General features: G+C 44.9%; 1 protein-coding gene across 1 annotated transcript in view; it reads right to left on the reverse strand.

Annotated features, from left to right (window-relative positions):
• Positions 1 to 20,791, reverse strand: part of rasgrf2b (Ras protein-specific guanine nucleotide-releasing factor 2b) — a 265,513-nt gene that overhangs the window by 92,225 nt on the left and 152,497 nt on the right. Inside the window, exons 13-15 of the mRNA XM_041185342.1 lie at positions 18,113 to 18,195; positions 13,881 to 14,129; positions 8,375 to 8,763 (exon numbers count right to left, since the gene is read on the reverse strand). Coding sequence (XP_041041276.1) covers positions 8,375 to 8,763; positions 13,881 to 14,129; positions 18,113 to 18,195 — 721 coding nt within the window. The remainder of the gene's footprint in view (positions 1 to 8,374; positions 8,764 to 13,880; positions 14,130 to 18,112; positions 18,196 to 20,791) is intronic.

The raw sequence follows: 20,791 nt of genomic DNA on the forward strand, positions 1-20,791 counted from the left end.
TAGGGAACTGAATTTATGGTGAAGACCAAAGACACTGGTTTCAGTATTCTGACTATTTAAAATATTTTCTCTTCCCCAATACTTCGTTTTTTTTCTCTTATTGTTATTATTCAGTAATATGTAATTGTTTATCATAAACGAACAACGTTATCCAAAATGAATTTCCATATGGATAATAAATGAAATTGAGATTGAGATTGAGGAAATTTCTTCCAGTACTGAATATCAGAGACAAGCAGTGTGACAAATCCCAACCAGTGGAAAGATCAAAAGAAGCAGTGATGACTTAGAGCTGGATGTCACTGAGGGGCAGCCTGTAGATAAAAAAGTAGGTGCTGGCCAAGAATAGTTTTGCAAGGCACTCCAGAGGTAACCGTGTGGGAGCAGGAAGAGAAGCCATTGCAGGTAATTCTTTGGCTATGACTGAATGGAATCAGATAAACGCCGTCCCACCCAGGTGAGCGAGGAGAGGTATTGAAGAAATATGTTGTGACCGACCATATCAAAGGCTGTGTAGAGGACAAGAAGGATAGTTTACCATGGTCACAGTTACATAGGATGTCATTTGTAATTTCCTATAAGGGCCATTTCAGTGCTGTGATAGGGATGAAAATCTAATTGGAGAGGTTCAAACATGTAGTTCTGGGAAAGATGGCCACAGATTTTGGAGGCAAAAAAATGTTCAAGGACTTTAGTGAGAAAAGAGAGGTTAGAGATCGGGCGGTATTTTGTAAGGACAGAGGGGTCAAGGGAGGGTTTTTGAGGAGAGGGGTGATGAAGACAGATTTGAAGGAGATGATAGTACTTGAGGAATTGGAACTGTTAGCAATACCAACTAACCGACAGGAAGGGAGGCTAGGTAGTCAGCAGTTTGGTAGGAATAGGGTCAAGGCAGCAGGAAGTGGGTCTCATGGACCAAGATGAGCTAAAGAAGGGCATGAAGGGAGATAGAAGACAAACTAGGGAAAGACACACTAAGGAAAGACACAAGTTCGAGACTGGGGTAGGTGGAAACTTAGGGAATGTTTGGCCTGGTGAGTTGGGGGAAGGGAGGGAGGTGACAGAGGCAGCCAAACAGATGGGGCAGGATTTTACATTCGGTGTGCGGGTGTGTGCCCGACATGCTGGAACGTAAAATGACGTGTGATGATGTCAAGCATGTATCCTGACGTCATCGCGAACTCACGCGATATTTCATTCGGTGGCCGTGCGCCGGAGTTGGCTGCCTGCCTGCCAATAATTGAAAGGTCTATTAAGGCCATTAACTAGATAATTAAGTTGCATTTTACACTGCCCATCCAACCTTACGGTGCCTCGGAGATTGAAGCGCTTTTTTGCGCGGAAGCGCAAATTGCTCACTAGGCCCGGCTCCCCCTCCTCCCCCTGCCTGAACAGGTACCGCTTAGCGCTACTGCTCGTGCTCCACGCTGGGTGGGCCTTAATTGGCCCGCCTGCGTGAAATCGCAGTGCGGAGCTGATCACAGGCGGCAGTTGGCTCCGCGCCACCTCCACCCATTCCCGCCGTGCCCACCCAACGACTGGAAAATCCTGGCCATGGGGCAGAATTTTCCCATTGGCATGCAGGGGCAGGACCCACACGCCGACGCATAAAATGATGCACAGTGACGTCAGGCATGACATCGCGATATTTCGTTGGGCAGGCACACGATGATACCCAATGATCACCCGCCATTAACGGGCCACATAAAGCCCTTGAGGCGCCAATCGACAATGATTTTTCGTCACCCATGCGATCTTCGGATCAGCACATGGGCGCAATGGGCAGGTGGGTAGGTTACATTTGTATAAACCTCACCCACGGGCAGGATAAGAGGGGTCAGTGGGATCGCGAGTGCGCTCTGTCAAATATTTATTTTCAAAGTTACTGATACTTGCCTGTGTGATCTGCAATACTTCAAAACACATACCAGCTGCTTGGACTGTACTCACAACCTTCCGGTCAGCACTCTGCAGTGAGGAATTTTTTTTGGGCCTACAGGTTTCAGGAAGCCTTCCCTTAGCCTAGGAATGGGAGTTGAACTCTCAACTGGAGGCATCTCCTCGGAGGAGGAAGGGAGGGCTAGAAGTGCACATTCAGCCTCCAGGGGAGCCAGCTTTGGGAGGACAGGCGCAGGCACAAGGGGTGCAGGGCCAAGAGGTAGTCCAAGGTGGAAGGGGCCGCAGAAAACGCCGCTATCCGTCTGCCAGGGTTTACAGGCGACGAAGCAGTTACCTCAATATGTCTGAGGTGCAGTGCCGAAGAAGGCCCCATCTCTCAAGGGAGATAGTCAAATATATCTGTCAGATTATAGGGCCTGAGATCTCTGCAAACTGTGTGGATGGACAGCCCATGCCAGTGGCTTTAAGGGTCACAGTTGCCCTCAACTTCTATGCCTTTGGCTCCTTCCAGGGATCAGTGGGTGATCTTTGCAATGTCTCCCAATCAGCTGCCCGCACTTGTGTCAAGCTACAGAAGTTCAGGCTTGCATTGACCTTCATCCACTACCGTTGGGACCAAGCAAGCCAGACACAGCGAGCCAGAGGCTTCACGGCCATTGCTGGCTTCCCCCGCTCCAGGGTGCAATAGGCTGTACAGATGTGGCTATCAGGGTGCCAGCAGGTGACCCTGGTGCCTTCGTCAACAGGAAGGGCTTCCACTCCAAGAACGTGCAGATAGTGTGTGATCACAGGATGCTGATTCTACAAGTCTGTGCAAGGTACCCAGGCAGCTCCCACGATGCCTCCATCCTCAAACACTCCTAGGTGCCAGCGCTCTTCAGTGCTCCAGCCCAGCTTGATGGTTGGCTGCTGGGTGACAAGGGCTATCCCCTCATAAGTTGGTTCATGACGCCTCTCTGCCATCCAAGAACAGAAGCTGAGCAGCACTACAATAGGAGCCGCGCCTCCACAAGGGCTGCGGTGGAGAAAGTCATCAGTCTTTTCAAAATGCGCTTCCGATACATGGACCACTCAGGGGCCGCACTCCAGTACCCACCAGATCGTGTGTCACTGATAGTGGTTGCATGCTGCACTCTCCACAATCTTGCGCTGGAAAGGGGGGACGCTGTGGACGATGAAGATGTAGACGCAGTGGTTGCGGCTGCACACGATGAATCCAGCAGTGAGACCGAGGATGAGCACACACAGGGAAATGCTGAGGGGGTAGACGCTGACCCGGGCATACTCCAGGAAGGCAGGGACACCCGGGAGCTTTAATCCAATGAACCTGCAGCTAGCACACTACATACGGACCTCGAGCACAAGCCTGGGCTGCAGGCTCCTTACTCGATACCTGAGTGCAAAATCTGCCTGGACAGGAACATTAACTAAGGGCCTTGTCAATAAAGCTGAATGTCTCACAAATAACTCATAAAATTATTGGTAACCATCCACCTGCAGAAGAAAAGAGGCACCCTCAGCCATGGTGATATGTCTGAATTTAATATTACAACAAAAGGAACTTAAGAAAACAAAATGACAAAGGTCAACATCATACCAACTCATAAAGACCTCATTGCGGGCCAACTCAAAAGCACCATTAAAAAACCCGTGGTGTGCCTAAGGTGCCTTATGTTTACATTTCCAGGTGCTACATCTTGGTGCTGACCCCTCGCTGGGAGTGGCATCTGAGACAGCCTGCTTACTCTGCTGTCCTGTTGGCGGTCGTCCTCTGGCCTTTGGAGCCTGTGCTGGCCCTGCCTGGGAGGGAGCTGCCACTGCCACAGCTGGCATCTCCCCAGTTGTTGCAGCCTCATCGGATGCAATGGTCACTGGGAGAGGGGCGGAGAAGCTGCCGCCCTCATCTGGAGCGCCCTGAGAGAAGCCCGTAGAGACGACAGGCAGCTGCTGCGCCGACGTGATGTTGCTTCAGACATCCCTGCTCACCGTGGATGATGGGCACCGAGCTCAGAAACTTGGTGCCCAGACCATCTTCCACACTGGCACTGACCAGCTGAGGTCAATGCTGATGTGAGGGCTTGCTGGACTGAGCGCATCCCCAGGAAGCCCTGATTGGTCTCCTAGAGGAGCCTCTCCACAAGAGTCACCACTCTCTCCATGGAGCACGCATGATGCTCGGCCATGAGGCTCATTTCATTGTTGATCGTCTGCGTAGACTCCTCCAACACGGACACCAAGCCAAGCATAGCCTCATGTATCTCCAGATGCTCCCACACACCCTGCTGCATTTGCTGTGTTTGCTGAGTCGCGGATGATTCCAGAGGTACATCATCAGGCCCCGACTGGGCATGTGCCTGGTCCCCTGCATTCCTCCGACTGCTGGCGCCAAGGGCATTCTCCATCTCTACCAGCTCCTCCAGCGACTGTGAAGTGCCCTCACAGCAGTGCCCCGGGACACTAGCCAATGTCCTAATTCCCACTGAGGTGCTAGTATCTGCGCTGGTGCCTGCCTGGCAGAGATGGTGTGACACTGGTGATGCTTCAGGGCTCTCAGGTGTGAGAGGGGGCCTCTGCTGCTCCTCCTCCCGGCCCTGCTCTGCTGATGCTGAAAGGAAGAACAAGGATATTGGATCAGTTAACGTGGAGACAATGTCAATGTGCATCCCCATCCCCCGGATCATTATGTGCTCATCCTTCTATAATCAATGGTCAAGCCTTGTCGCAAACTTCAATCACTGAACATTCAGCGCTGCTATGGCTGTTGGGAGAACCATGGTGACCTCACTGCTGGGCAAACATACCTGCCCATGGCACCCCAGCCTCACTGACACTGATGGACCTGGACGCATGTCACCTCTCCAAATCTAAGGCCTCCTGCTCAAAGCTGCTGAGAATCACAAACTGTGCCAGCCCTCTACCAGTCCTCACCTGCTCAGTGGCATTATGTGCATTATTCTCCTAAAAAGGAGAAAAGAGCATTGTGTAGTGCTACATGTACCTGGATTCTCTTCACAGACGGCCCACCCCAACCAGAGTGGGACATTGCAGGGCCCCAGCGCCTCCTCACCCCACTGCTGCCAAACACTCACACAAAGATGCTAGGCCTGCTCCACACCTCCCTCCCCCGCCCTTGGCCAAATGCTGCCTATGTCACATTAGGCACCACACGGTCTAACCTTCCATAGCAAGGAGGCACAAGTACATGGAGCACAGAGCACAGCAGGTCGATTGGTGCCACGCTACCTTGAAGATCCCCTCCCAGCATGTCATCACCCTGGTTTTAACATGTCCTGGAGATCCAGCACTGCGCCTAGGTGCAGCTCCTCCAGGTTACCCCCAAAACAGTCATGTGGATCTCAGTGTACCACATGCTGCGAGGGCAGAACCCATCTCTTCACTACCCTCTCAGGGTGACCTCGGCATGGGCAATATCTGCTGGCCCACCCAGCGAAGGACACATGACATCAATGATTCAATGCAGGCACTACACTCAGACTTGGGTTGGGAGGATGGCACCGGGGGGGGGAAACCTACCCACTGGGTTAAGTGACCAATGCCAACATGGTACTTACCCTTCCCGAGCTCAACAGGTCATTGAAGCGCTTGCGACACTGGATCCAGGTGCACCGGACCACATCGCGAGAGCTCACCACCTCCACCACCTCCTCCCAGGCACGTTTGGTCATTTGGGAGGGCCTCCTCCTCCTGTCCTGGGGTACGAGCACCTCCCAACGTGCTGCTACCACCTCCTCGAGGAGGGCAGCAAGGCAATCATCGGAAAAATGAGGGGGCCAGTGCCCCCCTGCCCTACCCTCCTGCCTGGCCTACTCAGCAGCAGCGCTCTGGAGAGGCCTTCCACTGGCCATGATTCACAGCCTTGTAAAGGCTGCAGCAGCTTTTTAAAACAGGCCGCGGGGTCGCCATGGGACCCAGTACTCATTGCAGTCCCACTCCTGCTGTCCTCAGGAGCCGCGTTTCACGCTGAGCCAGCCTTAATTGGCCCACCCGGGTAAAATAGCAGTGCGGACCCGATCGCGAGCGGCAATTGGGTCCACGCCTACCACGTCTGCTCCCGCACCGCCCACCCAACAGACAGAAAATTCTGTCCATGATTTCAATCTTAGTGACAAAGAAGTTCATGAGTTTCTTGCAGTGGTTGTTTGAGGTGAGGGCAGAGGATACAGGGGAGAAGGGTTTAAGAAGATAGTTTGTAGTGAAAAGAAAATAGAGTTATATTTGCTTCGCAAGATGATTGTGAATTAGTAAGCAGTTTTGCAGACAGAGCGAATCACAAAAGTGCTTTATGTGGTGCCACCAGATCTGACGATCAATAACTAAACCAATTATTCACCATAAAGCTTCTAATTTGTATCCCTTAGACTAAGGGAGCAGAGAGATGGGCTACACCAGGGGAACTTTGGGACATCCAAGCTTGTGAAAAGCACTATGTAACTGCAAGTCTCTCTTTCTTTTTAAATCTACTGTGCAGCAAATTGAGGGGAATACATGGAGAAGACCAGAGCTGGTAGTATGGAGGGTACATGTTGGAGTGTAGGGTTATGTTTGGCACAGTAAGGCAGGGCGTTGCCATGTAGTGACAAAGTCGGGTGAGGCAAGGTCAATTTGAAAACAAGAACAAAGACCAAATCCAGAATACCATTCCACCAATTACCGAGTAAAGTTCTATTTGCTTACATCATAGAGAGTTGTAATACCTTACGAATTACATAATGTCAAGAGTAACAAAATCATAACGATAATGTCCAGGGTCTTTTTAAAATGTCAACACAAACAAAAAAATCTTCGATCTTGTAGGTAATGATAGAAAATCCCACACACGGAGCCCAATTAATAAGGACAGTAAATGGCTGTTAAAAAACAAGTCAGTGATATGGTCTCTTAAAAGGTTCCTTTGTATAAAAAATAAAAGCGGAAATAATTTTGACAAAATATTGCTATTTCATTTTTTTTTCAAACTGTTGGCTCATTTGCACCAAATTCCCCTCCTGCAACAAACTGTGAAAAAATATTTTAATAAACAGAGTAATACCTCAGATTTTGGAACCCATTGGAGAGAACGTTGAAAGATAACAATAACAATAAACTGAAACCCTCTCTATCATCATAAATGGACAATGAAAGAGTTAAAGCACCAACCTCTTATGAGGGGCATCTCATATTTTCTTTTAACTTTACTAGGAAACACCAATGATTTCTGACTAGCTTTCAACTACCTCCAATATTCAGATAATGACAGTCAGTGGAAAACATACGATGCAAATAACACTGCTAAAATGAAGCTAATTAAAATACACTAAAAATGAGCATTGTAAAGTTATCCTGAATATTTGCTGAGCAAGATTAACACAATTCTAACAATCAATTGTTGCATTAAAAATAGTGTCTGTCTGACCATAAAAATTGCATGCCATACTCCTACTGGGTTTTTCAATTATTAGTTAGGTCATGAAGTGATAGCTCTCTTGAACAGCAGCATTTTTTCTCAGAATGAGACATCACGGCTGCCTTAGCCTTGATCAACACCATGTCTCTGATTATATAGAGCACTGGACTGTATAGTTGTTCAACAATGCACTCCTACACAGCCCTGTTTGGCAGGTAAATCTATTAAACTTAGCCAGGTAGTCTAGGGACAATGTTTACTGAATAGAATAGACTTATTGAGTAGACTGAGCCTACACTCCCTGGAGTCTAGAAGAATGAGAGGTGACTTGAAACATATAACATTCTTAAGGGGCTTCTCAGGATGTTTTCTCTGGCTACACACACTCTTAATAAGATGTTAGCCATTTATTATTGAGATGAGAACTTTCTCCAATCAAAGGGTTCCAAATCTTTGGAATTCACTACCTCAGAGGACTGTGGATGTTCAGTCATTGAGTATATTCAAGATAGAAATCAATATGTTTTTGCACTAAGGGAACCATGGGGTATGTGAATCAGGTAGGAAGGTGGAATTGAGGTAAAAGATCACCCATGATCTTATTGAATGGCGCAGCAGGCTCGAAGGTCCAAGGGCGCCTCTTGCTCCTATTTCTTACGTTCAATGGATGTTTGGCCATCTCAGCTAAATCGCAGAGAGTGGCAAACTTACCCACTTTTCTTAGATACAGCTCCTGGTGGTTTGCTAAGGGTTAACCTTGTACATGGAGATGTCCACGGGTAAGCCATCCATCTGTGCTAATTGGGGTTGTTAATATTAGCTAAATGAAGAGATAAATAGGGCAATAAATATATATTTTTTTTAACAAAACTGATCATTGAACTGAACTTATTTGCTGACCTATCACAGACAACATTAAAGGCAGTGGTGAAGTCTGTAATCAGAAGAATAAGTACTGGCAAGTAGCCTCAAAGGATTTGACATAAAGAGAGAAACTTAGCAGAAAAAGAAGGCAATCATAGAAGAGGGACAAAATCTAATAATAATAAATAAGTAAAGTATTTTCTGTACCTCTCCTGATGCTTCTTCTTAACTTGCTGCAAATATCAATGCGGGGATGCTCTGAATTTTCCTCTGTGGACAGAGGACACTGGTCTGGGGATGAGGAACCTTTGCTCAGATCCAGTGGTGTTTTGCTTGCTAGGGGAGGTGGAGAGGTAGCTGGGCTATAAGCAAAGGTAGAAGTACTAGATGTGGAGGATGTGGAAAGGTCAAGAACTCCTATTCTAGAATTCACAGGGGAACTGAGTGAAAGTTTCCGAGTTCGGACAGGAGAGGACGTCCGAGAAAGAGACAGCGGAGGAGGCGAAGAAAATTTCCGACACAGCCTTGGGGACTTTCCATCATTCATGTGCTCAGATCTGTTGCTTTGGTTAGTTGCAAAAAACAGTTCCAGTGACCTATGAATGAAAAGGGAATGTATTGAATTGGATAATTGAAGCAAATCAATTGCCACAGGACTCCAGGATATATCCCACTGTACAAATGATAACCATCAAATGTCAATATGAAATATTGAGATAGATTATAAATAAACTATTTGGTGGTTAACCACCTTGTTCTGGACTTATTGGTTGGCTTAATATGTAACATTCAAGTAAATCAATAGATAGCAAATGGTGCATCTCCTAGTGAAATTTAATAGTCTTACATGACATAATGTAAAGTGTGAACTTGCCCAGAATGATATCACCTGTGTACTGTGGGACTGAATGTAAGCCAAGATTATAGGATGTAATTTTTTTTCTATATGGCAAATGAATTTCTCCCCCTGTAACTCACAGGGTCAATTTGGTTATAATAATAGATGTGAACTTTCACCCATTTGAGCCTGAGATTGGGAGCTCATCAGTTTGGGAACTGGGAAGTTGGATTTTGTTAATTCATCTGCTGACACAAGATGATGGGAACATTTACAGGGGTGCAGTCACTTCTAGGCCATAAGGACAGTAAGTATCTTTATGGAATATTTTAGCCTTTCCAAAGGCTGTTATGAGAAAATAATGGTTGCTCATACCCAGTACAATAAATATGAATGCAGGAAATGGAGTGTGTGAGCTGGTAATGGAGCAGCACTGTTCTAGAATTCCCTGCTGATAGTTGATGAAGTGAACCAGCTGCAGCTTGAGTTATATGTCGGGACAGCTGCCCTGTTTATAGCTCAAGGGTAGCTTCTTCAGAAGGTAGCATAACTGTGAGCCTTGCAGCACCTGGCAACCATCCTCAAATTGCATGGCCTGCCCAATTGACATGGCAACAAACATGGAGGGCTGGATTTTCATCCGCGAAGCAGGTGGCGAGAGTCAGGAAAATTCCCAGCTCAGCTCATCCACCTTGGGAGAAAGTGCCAGGAAGGACAGGATTTTCTTTCTGGGATTTGGGAGGGTGAGGTTGTGGGGAGGTGGGGGTGCACTGTAGATGGCAGTCAAGCTAGCTGACTGGGAAAAAGTTCGGGGGCAGCCAGAGGGGCTGCTGGGTGTGGAGGTGGGCTATTTAAAAGGCAGTGCTGTGGAACTTTGCCTCAGCTATAATAAAAACAGAAAGGTTCTCCTGCCTTCACCCTCACACTCCCTTTGTCCTGTCCATGCCATGTCATGCCCCCCATCCACTCCCTATAGCCCTTCATGCTCCCAAGCCAATGTTATGTTCCCCAACCAACCCTTATTGCTCCTCATGACCCCAGTGTAAAATTATATCCTCCAAACAATCTCTAAGACCTCTCAATCCCCCCATGCTAAGGTATGCCCCCAACCAATCCCTGTGGCCCCTCATACGCCCATGCCAATCTCTTGCACTAACATGTCCATTCACCCACTATACAATGTATAGAACCAATAAGCTCTATAATGACAATGGGATTTATAATAAAAAGATTTAAGAAGTACTTATTGCTAACTTTCCACTATCTTAAAAATTCTTACTATAACCCAATAGAAGTGTCAATCATCCAGACGCTTTAAAATATTAATAGTGGGGATTGCAAATACTTGAAGCCTCTATCTTGTGTCAATAAATATTATGCAATTGACAGCAAAGATCAGAGAGCCAGAGCTGTCAATCAAGCAATGTTTTCCCTGGGGCTCAGGTGTTTCAGTACCCTAATGGATGTCTGGGCTCTCAGTCAAGTGCCCTGGATGAAAGCCCAAGAATCTATTACACAGTTGCAAATTACATTTGAAGACCTTAGCACTTGCACAGCTTCAAAGGGCTTCACACATGTAAACATTGCAACTAAAACCAGTTGCATGATGTGTGTCACTTAAAAGTGCTGATGGATGGATTGTGATTTTGATGACAACAACAACTTACATTTATATAGGCTCTTTAATGTAATAAAATGTCACAAGGCACTTCACAGGAGCATTATAAAACAAAGTATGAAGCATGACACCAAGCCATAAAAGGAGATATTAGGTCAGATGACAAAAATCTTGATTGAAGAGGTAGATTTTAAGGAGTGTCTTAAAGGAGGAAAGCAAGGTAGAAAGGCTGAGAGGTGCAGGGAGGGAATTCCAGAGCCTGATGCATAGGCAGCTGAAGGCTACCAATGTTGGAGCAATTAAAATAGGGATGCTCAGAAAACCAAAAATATGGGAGCAAATATCCCCGTGGATTCTGGGGGTAGAGGAAATTGTAGTGATAGACAGGGATGAGGCCATGGAGGGATTTGAAAACAAGGATGAGAATTTTAAAATCATGACGTTGCTTGACCAGGAGCTAATCTACCCATCACTAGCTATTTCTTCTTATATTGCGTAGAACATAATTGCAATGCTTCCCAATCAGTTATGAGCAGTAGCATAACTATGACATGTCACAGGGTACTGCCTGTTAGAAGCAGTGCTACACTCAGGTGATACAAACATTGGTATTATGGGAAACACTTTACAGTTCCTTTGTTCTCTGGGATCTTTCTGTTCTACAGAACTCTTGGAGAGTCCACACTGTCAGTTTCTCTGTCCTAATAATAGTAATGATTATTCAGTTTCTCTCATTGAGTTAATAATTCCACCTTGCCTGATCCAGAAAATATGAAAACAACTTAAAATATATCTGAAAAATAAGAGAATCAATGTTGATATTTTTAATCCAAAAAGCATTGTTAAATATTTCGTCCTTTTCTTTGCATTGGTACTCAAACAGATCCCCTTTAATACATGGCAAAAATGGGTGGTAATGCTGCTAGGTGGACTTCATCCAAATATCGAAGTGAAGCAGATCAACAAAAAAGCAAAAGTAAAATTCTGCATCTTTGACCTGTTTCTCTCTCCAGATACCACCAGACCTGCTGAGTATTTTTAGCACTTACTGTCCTCATTTTAGGCCTTCAGTATGTGCTGCATGAAGGCTTAGTAAGGGTCTTCTCAAAAGGAGGGGGAAATAATTGGGACGTCATAGTTTTCTGGAACTTGCACCCCAAATCCCATCAGCAGGAACAATACTGCCCATCAGAAAATTCACCCTATGGAGCCTGACTGACCTGAGGGCAATGACCCTGGCTCAACCATCTTCTGCTGCTTTATCAATGACCTCCCCTCTGTCATAAGGTCAGGAATGGAGCTGTTTGCACAGGGTTCAACTTCTTGCACAACTTCTATGATAATGAAGCTATCCATGCCAGCTTAAAGTAGGACCCAAATAACTTCCAGACATGGGCTAACAAGTGGCAGGTAACATCCATTCCACGTAATTGCTGGGACCATCTTGAACAAGAGAAAACTGAGTCAACTATCCTGACCTTCGATGACAACACTGCTGGCAAAATCTTGAGTCCCCATGGAACAGAAGCTGAAGTGGACTAACCATGTCAATACTGTGGTTATAGGGCATGAAAGTGTGGATACTCTGCAATGGATGACTCGCTTCCTGATCTCTCAAAGCCTCTCCACCCATCATCTACAAGGCTCACGTCAGGAGCATGACAGAACAATCACACTTACCTGAATAGATGCAGACGCAACATTCAAGAAGCTCAATGCCAACTAGGGAAGAGAAGTTTACTTCCTGAACTCTATTATGAATGAACTCAATATCTATCCCATCTACCCCATCTTTACAGTGGCTGCTTGTGTACAATTTATATGATGTGTTTCAGCAGCTCACCAAAGTCACTTCGATAATACCATCCTCCCACTAACACAAAAAGCAATGCCATAAGAATGCTATCCCCTACAGGTTCTCCTCCAAGTCTCACTGCATCTTGAACAATATCAAGGTGCGGTGAGAGTGATTGTCCTTGACATCAAGGCCACATTTGACAGAGTGTGGCATCAAGGAGCCCCAGCAAAACTGGAGTCAATGGGAATCAGGGGGAAAGATCTCCGCTAGTTGGAGTCATACCTAGCACAAAGGAAGGTGGTTGTGGTTGTTGGAGGTCAGTCATCTCAGCTCCAAGACATCACTGCAGGAGTTCATCAGGGTAGTGTCCTGGGCCCAACCATCTTCAGCTACTTCATCAACAACCTTCCTTCATCTCCAACAAGAGAGAATCCAACCATCGCCCATTGATGTTCAATGGCATTACCATCACTGAATCACCCACTATTAACATCCTGGAGGTTACCATTGACCAGAAACGGAACTGGACTAACTATATAAATACTATGACTACAAGAGCAGGTCAGAGGCAGAATCCTGGGATGAGTAACTCACATCCTGACTTCCCAAAGCCTGTCCACCATCTACAAGGCACAAGTCAGGAGTGTGATGGAATACTCCCCTCTTGCCTGGATGAGTGCAACTCCATCAACGCTCAAGAAACTTGACACCATCCAGGACAAATCAGCCAACTTGATTGGCACCACATCCACAAACATTCACTCACTCCATTACCGACACACAGTCACAGCAGTGTGTACCACTTACAAGATGCACTGCAGAAAATCATCCAGGCTCCTTAGGCAGCACTCCCAAACCCACAACCAGTGAGAAGGACAAAGGCAGCAGATAGATGGGACCACTGTCACCTAGAAGTTCCCCTCCAAGTCACTCACCATCCTGACTTGAAATATATTGCCGTTCCTTCACTTTCACTGGGTCAAAATCCTGGAACTCCTTTCCTAACAGCACTGTGGGTGTAGCAACACCTCATGGACTGCAGCAGTTCAAGAAAGCAGCTCACCACCACCTCCTCAAGGACAACTAGGGATGGGCAATAAATGCTGGCCCAGCCAGCAAAGCCCACATCCTGTGAATGAATAAAAAAAAAATCACTGCTTTTTTTAATTCATTCATGGGATGTGGGCTTTGCTGGCTGAGCCAGCATTTATTGCCCATCCCTATTCTTCAATGCCAAGTAGTTAATATCCCAGAAGTCCCTAGCTAACACCATTATGGAAGCCCTACCACCACCATGACTGTAGCAGTTTAAGAAAGTCCACTGTCACCATCTGTTCAGAATAACAATGGTTGGGCAATTAACATGGCTGTGTCAGTGCTGCCAACATCCTGAGGATTATTTATTTTTAATTGAACTAAATTCTTATCAAATTCAATAACCATTTAAATTAGGCCCTACCTGACAGGGATGGAGGTGAACGGTTTCTTGTAGATGTCTGTCAACTTCTCCAGGACCACCAGTGCAGTAGTGAATATGCGATAGGTGTGGAGGAAGGTATTGAGGAAATCAATGCTGAGAAAGCGCAGATCAGTCAGTCTTTCCAGCAACCTCTCTACACTCGCATAACGGATCTGTGGCACTTTGCAGGAGTTCAGTGTCTTACTGAAGCAGATATCCATATCATCACTATGAAGTCGGATATCAGATCTGAGGAAAATAATCATTTTGTTAATTAGTTTCACAAATCTTCTGTAATGATACTTCATTGAGTATATTAATGTAAGAAAGCTATTGACTGCAGGCTTGATTGCTGACTTGAAATTAATTTTCACGGAGGAACTAAAACAATGGCTCATGTGTGGTAAATGGAAATATACAATGGCTCATTATAGATTAAGGGATAATGATGGGACAGTACAGGAGAAAACTATATGACTATGTCATGTCATCTGTACAGTGATGATTTTCAGTTCCATGAACAGATTGAGTGGGATGTGGGCACAGTGGGGTTTGTGTTCACCCATCCAATCAAATAAACACATGAACTACCAGGGTCAATTTAATTATAATAATCAACGTGAGCTTCCGTCCATTTGAGCCTGACATTGGGAGCTCACCTGATTGGGAATGGTTCAGTAGAGGGACCTTGTAATCCACCTGCTGACAAAGGACAATGCGAACATTTACAGTGGGGCAATCATTTCTAGGGCATAATGACAATGAATAACTTTAAGGCGTATTTTAGCTTTCTCAAACGTGGTCTGGGACAAAATAAAATGAAAGTACAAAAAAAAAACCAATGTAAGACAGGCCCAAAAAGTCCGATAGGGAATTCAGAATAAACTTCTTTAGCCAAGAGTGATGAGAATGTGAAACTCGCTATTATGTGGAGTCCTTGACCCGAATATAGATGCATTTAAGGGGACGTGAAAGTACTTGAGGGAGGGTGGAATAGATAGTTATAATGATAGGTGTAGATAAAGAAAGATGGGAGGAGACTTGAATGGAGCATAAACACCAACATGAACTGGCTGGACCAAATGTGTCAATGTACAATGTAATTCTATGTTTAAAAAAAAAGATCAGGTTGCTAACACACTGACTGGTAAGGCACATTTTAACCTTTCCAAAGTCTGTTTATGAGAAAAAAGTGGGTGCTAATACCCAGTACAATAAATAAGAATGCGGGAAATGGAGTATGTGAGCTGGTGATGGAGCAGCACAGCTTTGGAATCCATAATTGGTCGGTGATGAAGGGGAGGAATTGCTGCACAACATATGAGGCAGAAGAGTCCTGCTGTTTACCACTCAATGGTAACCCCCTCAGAAGTCAGCATTGCTGTCAGCCTGGCATCAGGTGGCAGCCAGATTCAAACTGCAAGCACTACCTACGTGGATGGCAACAAACATGGAAAGTCCTAAGGTAAGACTACATACTTAAATACACCGGTAAAAAATGCATATGCTTTGTTTATTTATGACTTTTCCACCATCAGCAAATGTAATTGAATGTCGTGATGAGAGAGAGTATGTAGCTGTACTTTGTGGTTTTAATTTTATGATTTTCAAGTTTTCTTCAGTTTGATTTGGTTTATTAGCTATCATTATCTTTTTACAAACTTACAAACATATGAATTAGGAGCAGGAGTAGGCCATTTGGCCCCTCAAGCCTGCTCCGCTATTCAATAAGATCACGGCTGATCTGATCGTGACCTCAACTCCACATTCTGTCAACTCCCAATAACCTTTGAATCCCTTGTTAGTCAAGAATCTATCAACCTCTGCCATAAAAATGTTCATGATATGAACATACAAGTTAGGAGCAGAAGTAGGACATTTGGCCCCAGTGTCCTGCAATGAATATATTCAGATGTCATTGCATGGCTTTCTAGGTTATGTGATTTTTCTTTTCAATAAGGCTAGATATGCAACACCATTACACAAGCTGCTGAAACCATAATTTGCAGGCTGCTCTGTGTGCTGACTAGGTAGAGAATTGGACTCATTAGATATCATCGACTCAGATGATGCATGTGATTCTTTTTATTCATTCATGGGATGTGAACCAGCAATTCACACACCGCGGAGTTTTAACTCACTTCATGTCCCTGAAATCAGTGACCAGTTCCCAACGCAGAGGTCCAGCTGATTGTTGGAGGGACAGGAAAGGTTGTCAACAGGGGTTTGAATGGAGTGAAGTGTAATTGGAGGCTTTTGACTGGAAGGGGTCATGGGGCACATAGTGAAGTCAGCCAGACAGAGACAATCAACCGGGGTCACCGGGAATAGTGATGGCAGCGATCAGGGGAATAGAGGGAGGACAATCAGGGAGAGTGATCTGTGGGTCGATTGGGGGAGGGGAGTTGGGCAGCAATCAAGTTGGCTGCTGTTCCCGGGAGGTGGTCAACACTAGGGGGCATATGATCAGAGACCTCATGGTAGGGGGCATTGGAGGACATGGGGGGGGTGGTGGTGGAATTTGAACCTGGTGTGGGCAGGAAGGTTGGAGGCCTCAGAGGGAGGGTTGCTGGGGGAAGGCCTGATCCTAGAGGTTCCTCAGGCCTGACTCTAGGAGATAGATGGAGAGGCATTTGCCTCCTGAATCCACCAAGTCCCCGCCTTAAGGAAGCTATCAGGCTACCAGTTACTTGAGAAATCTGGTTGACTGCAGTTAAAGTTTAAAATCAGAATGACAATGAGGCACAGCTTTATTATAATATTTAAAGTTGTGATCTTCCTCCATGGATCTGGTTGGTCAACAATCTTTCAACCTCAGTTAAAGCCAGAAATGTGCGGATTGGAGGCTAGTTCAGGTTAGGGAACAGACTTCTCTGACTTTAACCTCCCATCTGACTCAAATGCAGCTGTTTTTTTTAAGTTAAAATTCAGCTTCTAGTCTTTCAATAGATGGGGAAACGATAATGAACTTGAGCCTCTCATTGGTGTATGGCCACATTGGTCATCTGCTCATGGCACCTCATCAGAGGACACCAATGCACTCAGCCTGGCTGGAGATGGCTGCCAGGATTACCTGCAGGCATGTAAATAGTGCAAAAGATGATAGCATAAATTAAGGAATCTAGATAAGTAAGCAAAACCAACAGCAGCCTGTGCCAGTTAGGTGGGTTTACATGCCTAACAGCTGTGGCATTGTATTTCATATATAGCCATACCTCAACAAAGCACATAGTCAATATGCAACATCAGTTGCAAGTAAGCTTCTGGCAAGCCCTTGAGTGACTCTCTGGGAAAGTAATTGTTTCCTAAAGTTAGGATAAGAGCATTCATACATGACCAGCAGTTACAAATTGCTTTCTTGTCCTTTCAAGGGCTAGCCTTCCTCCTCCAATCCCTAATGGAATTGCTATCCAATTCTCCTGTTATCATTTACACCTCTGTTAGAGCCATATTTTATTTCTTTGCTTGTCTCACTGCCATGCCCTTTTGCTTTGCACCATCTTTCCTTTTGTTATTTAATGTCTCCTAACTTCCACTCCACCACAGACTTTCCGATTTGTTCTTTCACGCCACCCCCCCACCACCTGCCCTTTTTCCTGCATCTGTACTTGCTTAAAGCCTGTTACGTGTCCAACTTCTTGCAATCACAGAGCTGATATGTTTCTCTCTGCACAGATGCTGCTTAGTGCTTCCAACATTTTCTATTTATATCCCAATCTATCCATCTTACTTGCTGCAGATGTAGTAGTAGCTGCAATCAGGGCTGTTGTAAGAAAAGAAGATGCCATAAATCAGTATTTCCACTACCTGGCTCTCTCAACAGGAATGGCCTTCACAAGAATCGCAGCTCGAGTATTGTGGACTACCCACTCAGGATAAGGGGCCAATCATTTAGGACTGAGATGAGGAGAAATTACTTCACTCAAAGGGTCGTGAATCTTTGGAATTCTCTCCCCTAGAGGGCTGTAGATGCCCCGTTTTTGAATACATTTAAGGCTTGGATAGACAGATATTTGGTCTCCCAGGGAATCAAGAGGTATGTGGAGTGAGGGGGGAAGTGGAGTTGAGGCAGGAGATCAGCCATGATCGTACTGAATGGTGGAGGAGCTGCAACAGGCCACATGGTCTACTCCTGTTCCTATTTCTTGGTTCTTACAATTTCCAACAATTCGCTCCCATTAAGGCCCATTCCTTACAGAAATTACCATTTAGATACCTTGCTTAAGACTTACCTAATCATATGAGGGACAGTAACTTTTGAATATTCCTCAAATACATTGGTCATTAGTCCATTGCATCGTATGTTATCTATACACTGCAAAAATACAAACACCAGACAATTAGAAATAAAAAGACATTTTCCAGGTTTTTGGAAAAAAAATCCAGAGTATAAAATTAATGATGCTCATCTATTCCTTTGAGGTATCATGAAAAACATCACAAGGTTGTTTTTCTTTAGCTTAGTTTTATTTTCTACCTTAGTAGTAGGGTTGAACATTTGGATCAACCTAAACCCATTAACAGTGTGTGAGAGATTACAAGGAACAACCTCCATAAACTGCCAAAGAAACAAGCAGACCACTAGGGATATGGATGTATAAGTGAATCTGGCACCACCATGGAAACAGATGCCGTGGATGTATCTGTCCCCATAGAGACCAAAAGAAAAACAAAGGCATTGGTAGAGATAGTCCACTAAAATGCTGCAGGAGGCAGGTTAACAAGAAACAACAACTTGCACTTATATTGCACCTCTAACATAGAAAAATTCCAAAAGCAATACACAATGGACTCTACATAGTCTTATTTAATTTTAAGTTTTACAGAAAGAAAACATTGGCTTCCTTCAGGCACTAAATGGCAAGACACAAATGTGCTGATGATTAATATGCAGTAATTTTGCAATGTAGCCCCTCACCCTATTACATTGTTAAATAGATCAGTGGATCACGTGGATTTATTGCTTGATCTTCAATTTTACCTCTGCATGTGAAAATCCATTGCAATTCCCTTCATTCCTCATTTTAAACTGGATTTGTTTATTCCCTGATAATTATTCTGTTTGAAGTGCAATGTTAGCCTTTCATCAGTGTTCACCACTAACCCTGAGAAAGGAAATGTTAGCTTTGTGATAATGTTACTGGCCTAATGCTTCAAATCTAATCTTGGCAGCCGGAAAATTTAAATTCAATTAATTAATAAGTCTGAAATTTTTGTAAAAAGCCAGTCTCAATAATAATAACAAAATGATTGGATTATTGTTAAGATCCATCTGGTTCATTTCAGGGAAGGAAATCTGCTGTCTTTGCCTGGCCTGGCCTACTTTTTTTTATTCATTCACAGGATGTGGGTGTCGCTAACTAGGCCAGCATTTATTGCCCATCCCTAATTGCCTTTGAGTAGGTGGTGGTGAGCTGTCTTCTTGAACTGCTGCAGTCCATGTGGTGTAGGTACACCCACAGTGCTGTTAGGGAGGGAAATCCAGGATTTTGACCCAGTAATAATGAAGGAACAGCGATATTTTACCAAGTCATGATGATGAGTGGCTTACAGGGGAATTTCCAGGTGGTGGTGTTCCCATTTGTCTGCTGCCCTTGTCCTTCTAGATGGTAGCAGTCGTGGGTTTGGAATGTGCTGCCTAAGGATCCTTGGTGAGTTTCTGCAGTGCATCTTGTAGATGGTACACACTGCTGCTACTGTGCGTCAGTGGTGGAGGGAGTGAATGTTTGTTCAAGGGTGCCAATCAAGTGGGCTGCTTTGTCCTGGATGGTGTCAAGCTTCTTGGTTGTTGTTGGAGCTGCACTCATCTAGGCAAGTGGAGAGTATTTCGTCAAGAGGTGAGTTACGCACCACAGGATTTCTAGCCTGTGACCTGATCTTGTAGCCATAGTATTTATGTGGCTAGTCCAGTTCAGTTTCTTGTCAATGGTAACGCCCAGGATGTTGATAGTGGGGGATTCAGTGATGGTAATGCCATTGAACATTAAGGGACAATGGTTAGATTCTCTCTTAGAACATAAGAAATAGGAGCAGAAGTAGGCCATTTGGCCTCTCAAATCTGTCCCGCCATTCAATAAGATCATGGCTGATCTACCCCAGGCCTCAACTCCTCTTTCATGCCAGCTCCCCATAGCCCTCAACTCCCCAATAATTCAAAAATCCATTGACCTTCTCTTTAAATACTTTCAGTGATCTAGCCTCCACAATCTCTGGGGCAGAGAATTCCAGACATTCATTACCCTCAGAGAAGAAATTCCTTTGCATCTCAGTTTTAAACGAGTGTCCCCTTATTCTGTAACTATGTCCCCTAGTTCGAGATTCCACCACTAGTGGAAACATCTTCTCAACATCTACCCTGTCAAGCTCCCTCAGAATCTTGTACGTTTCAATAAGATCACACGTTATTTTTCTAAACTCTAATGAATAAAAGCTTAACCTGTTTAGCCGTTCTTGATAAGTCAACCCCTTCATCCCAGGAATCAGCCTAGTGAATCTCTTATGAACTGCCTCCAATGCCAGTATATCCTTTCTTAAATACGGGGACCAAAACTGTACACAGTATTCCAGACGCGGCTCACCAACACCCTGTATTGTTGTAACAAGACCTCCCTATTTTTAAACTCCAACCCCCTGGCAATATAGGCCAAAATTCCATTTGCCTTCTTAATTACTTGCTGCACCTGCATGCTAACTTTATGTGCTTCATGCACAAGAACACCCAGATCCCTCTGTGCTGCACTTTTCTGGAGTCTCTGTCCATTTAAATAATACTCTGCCTTTTGATTTTTCCTCCCAAAGTGCATGACCTCACACTTTCCTACATTAAACTCCATCTGCCATATCCCCTTGCAGATTCCTTATGTCCTCATCACAACATGCCCTCCCATCTATTTTTGTATCATCCCCAAATT

The sequence above is a fragment of the Carcharodon carcharias genome, chromosome 4, assembly GCF_017639515.1.
Source record: "Carcharodon carcharias isolate sCarCar2 chromosome 4, sCarCar2.pri, whole genome shotgun sequence".
Classification (NCBI taxonomy): domain Eukaryota; kingdom Metazoa; phylum Chordata; class Chondrichthyes; order Lamniformes; family Lamnidae; genus Carcharodon; species Carcharodon carcharias.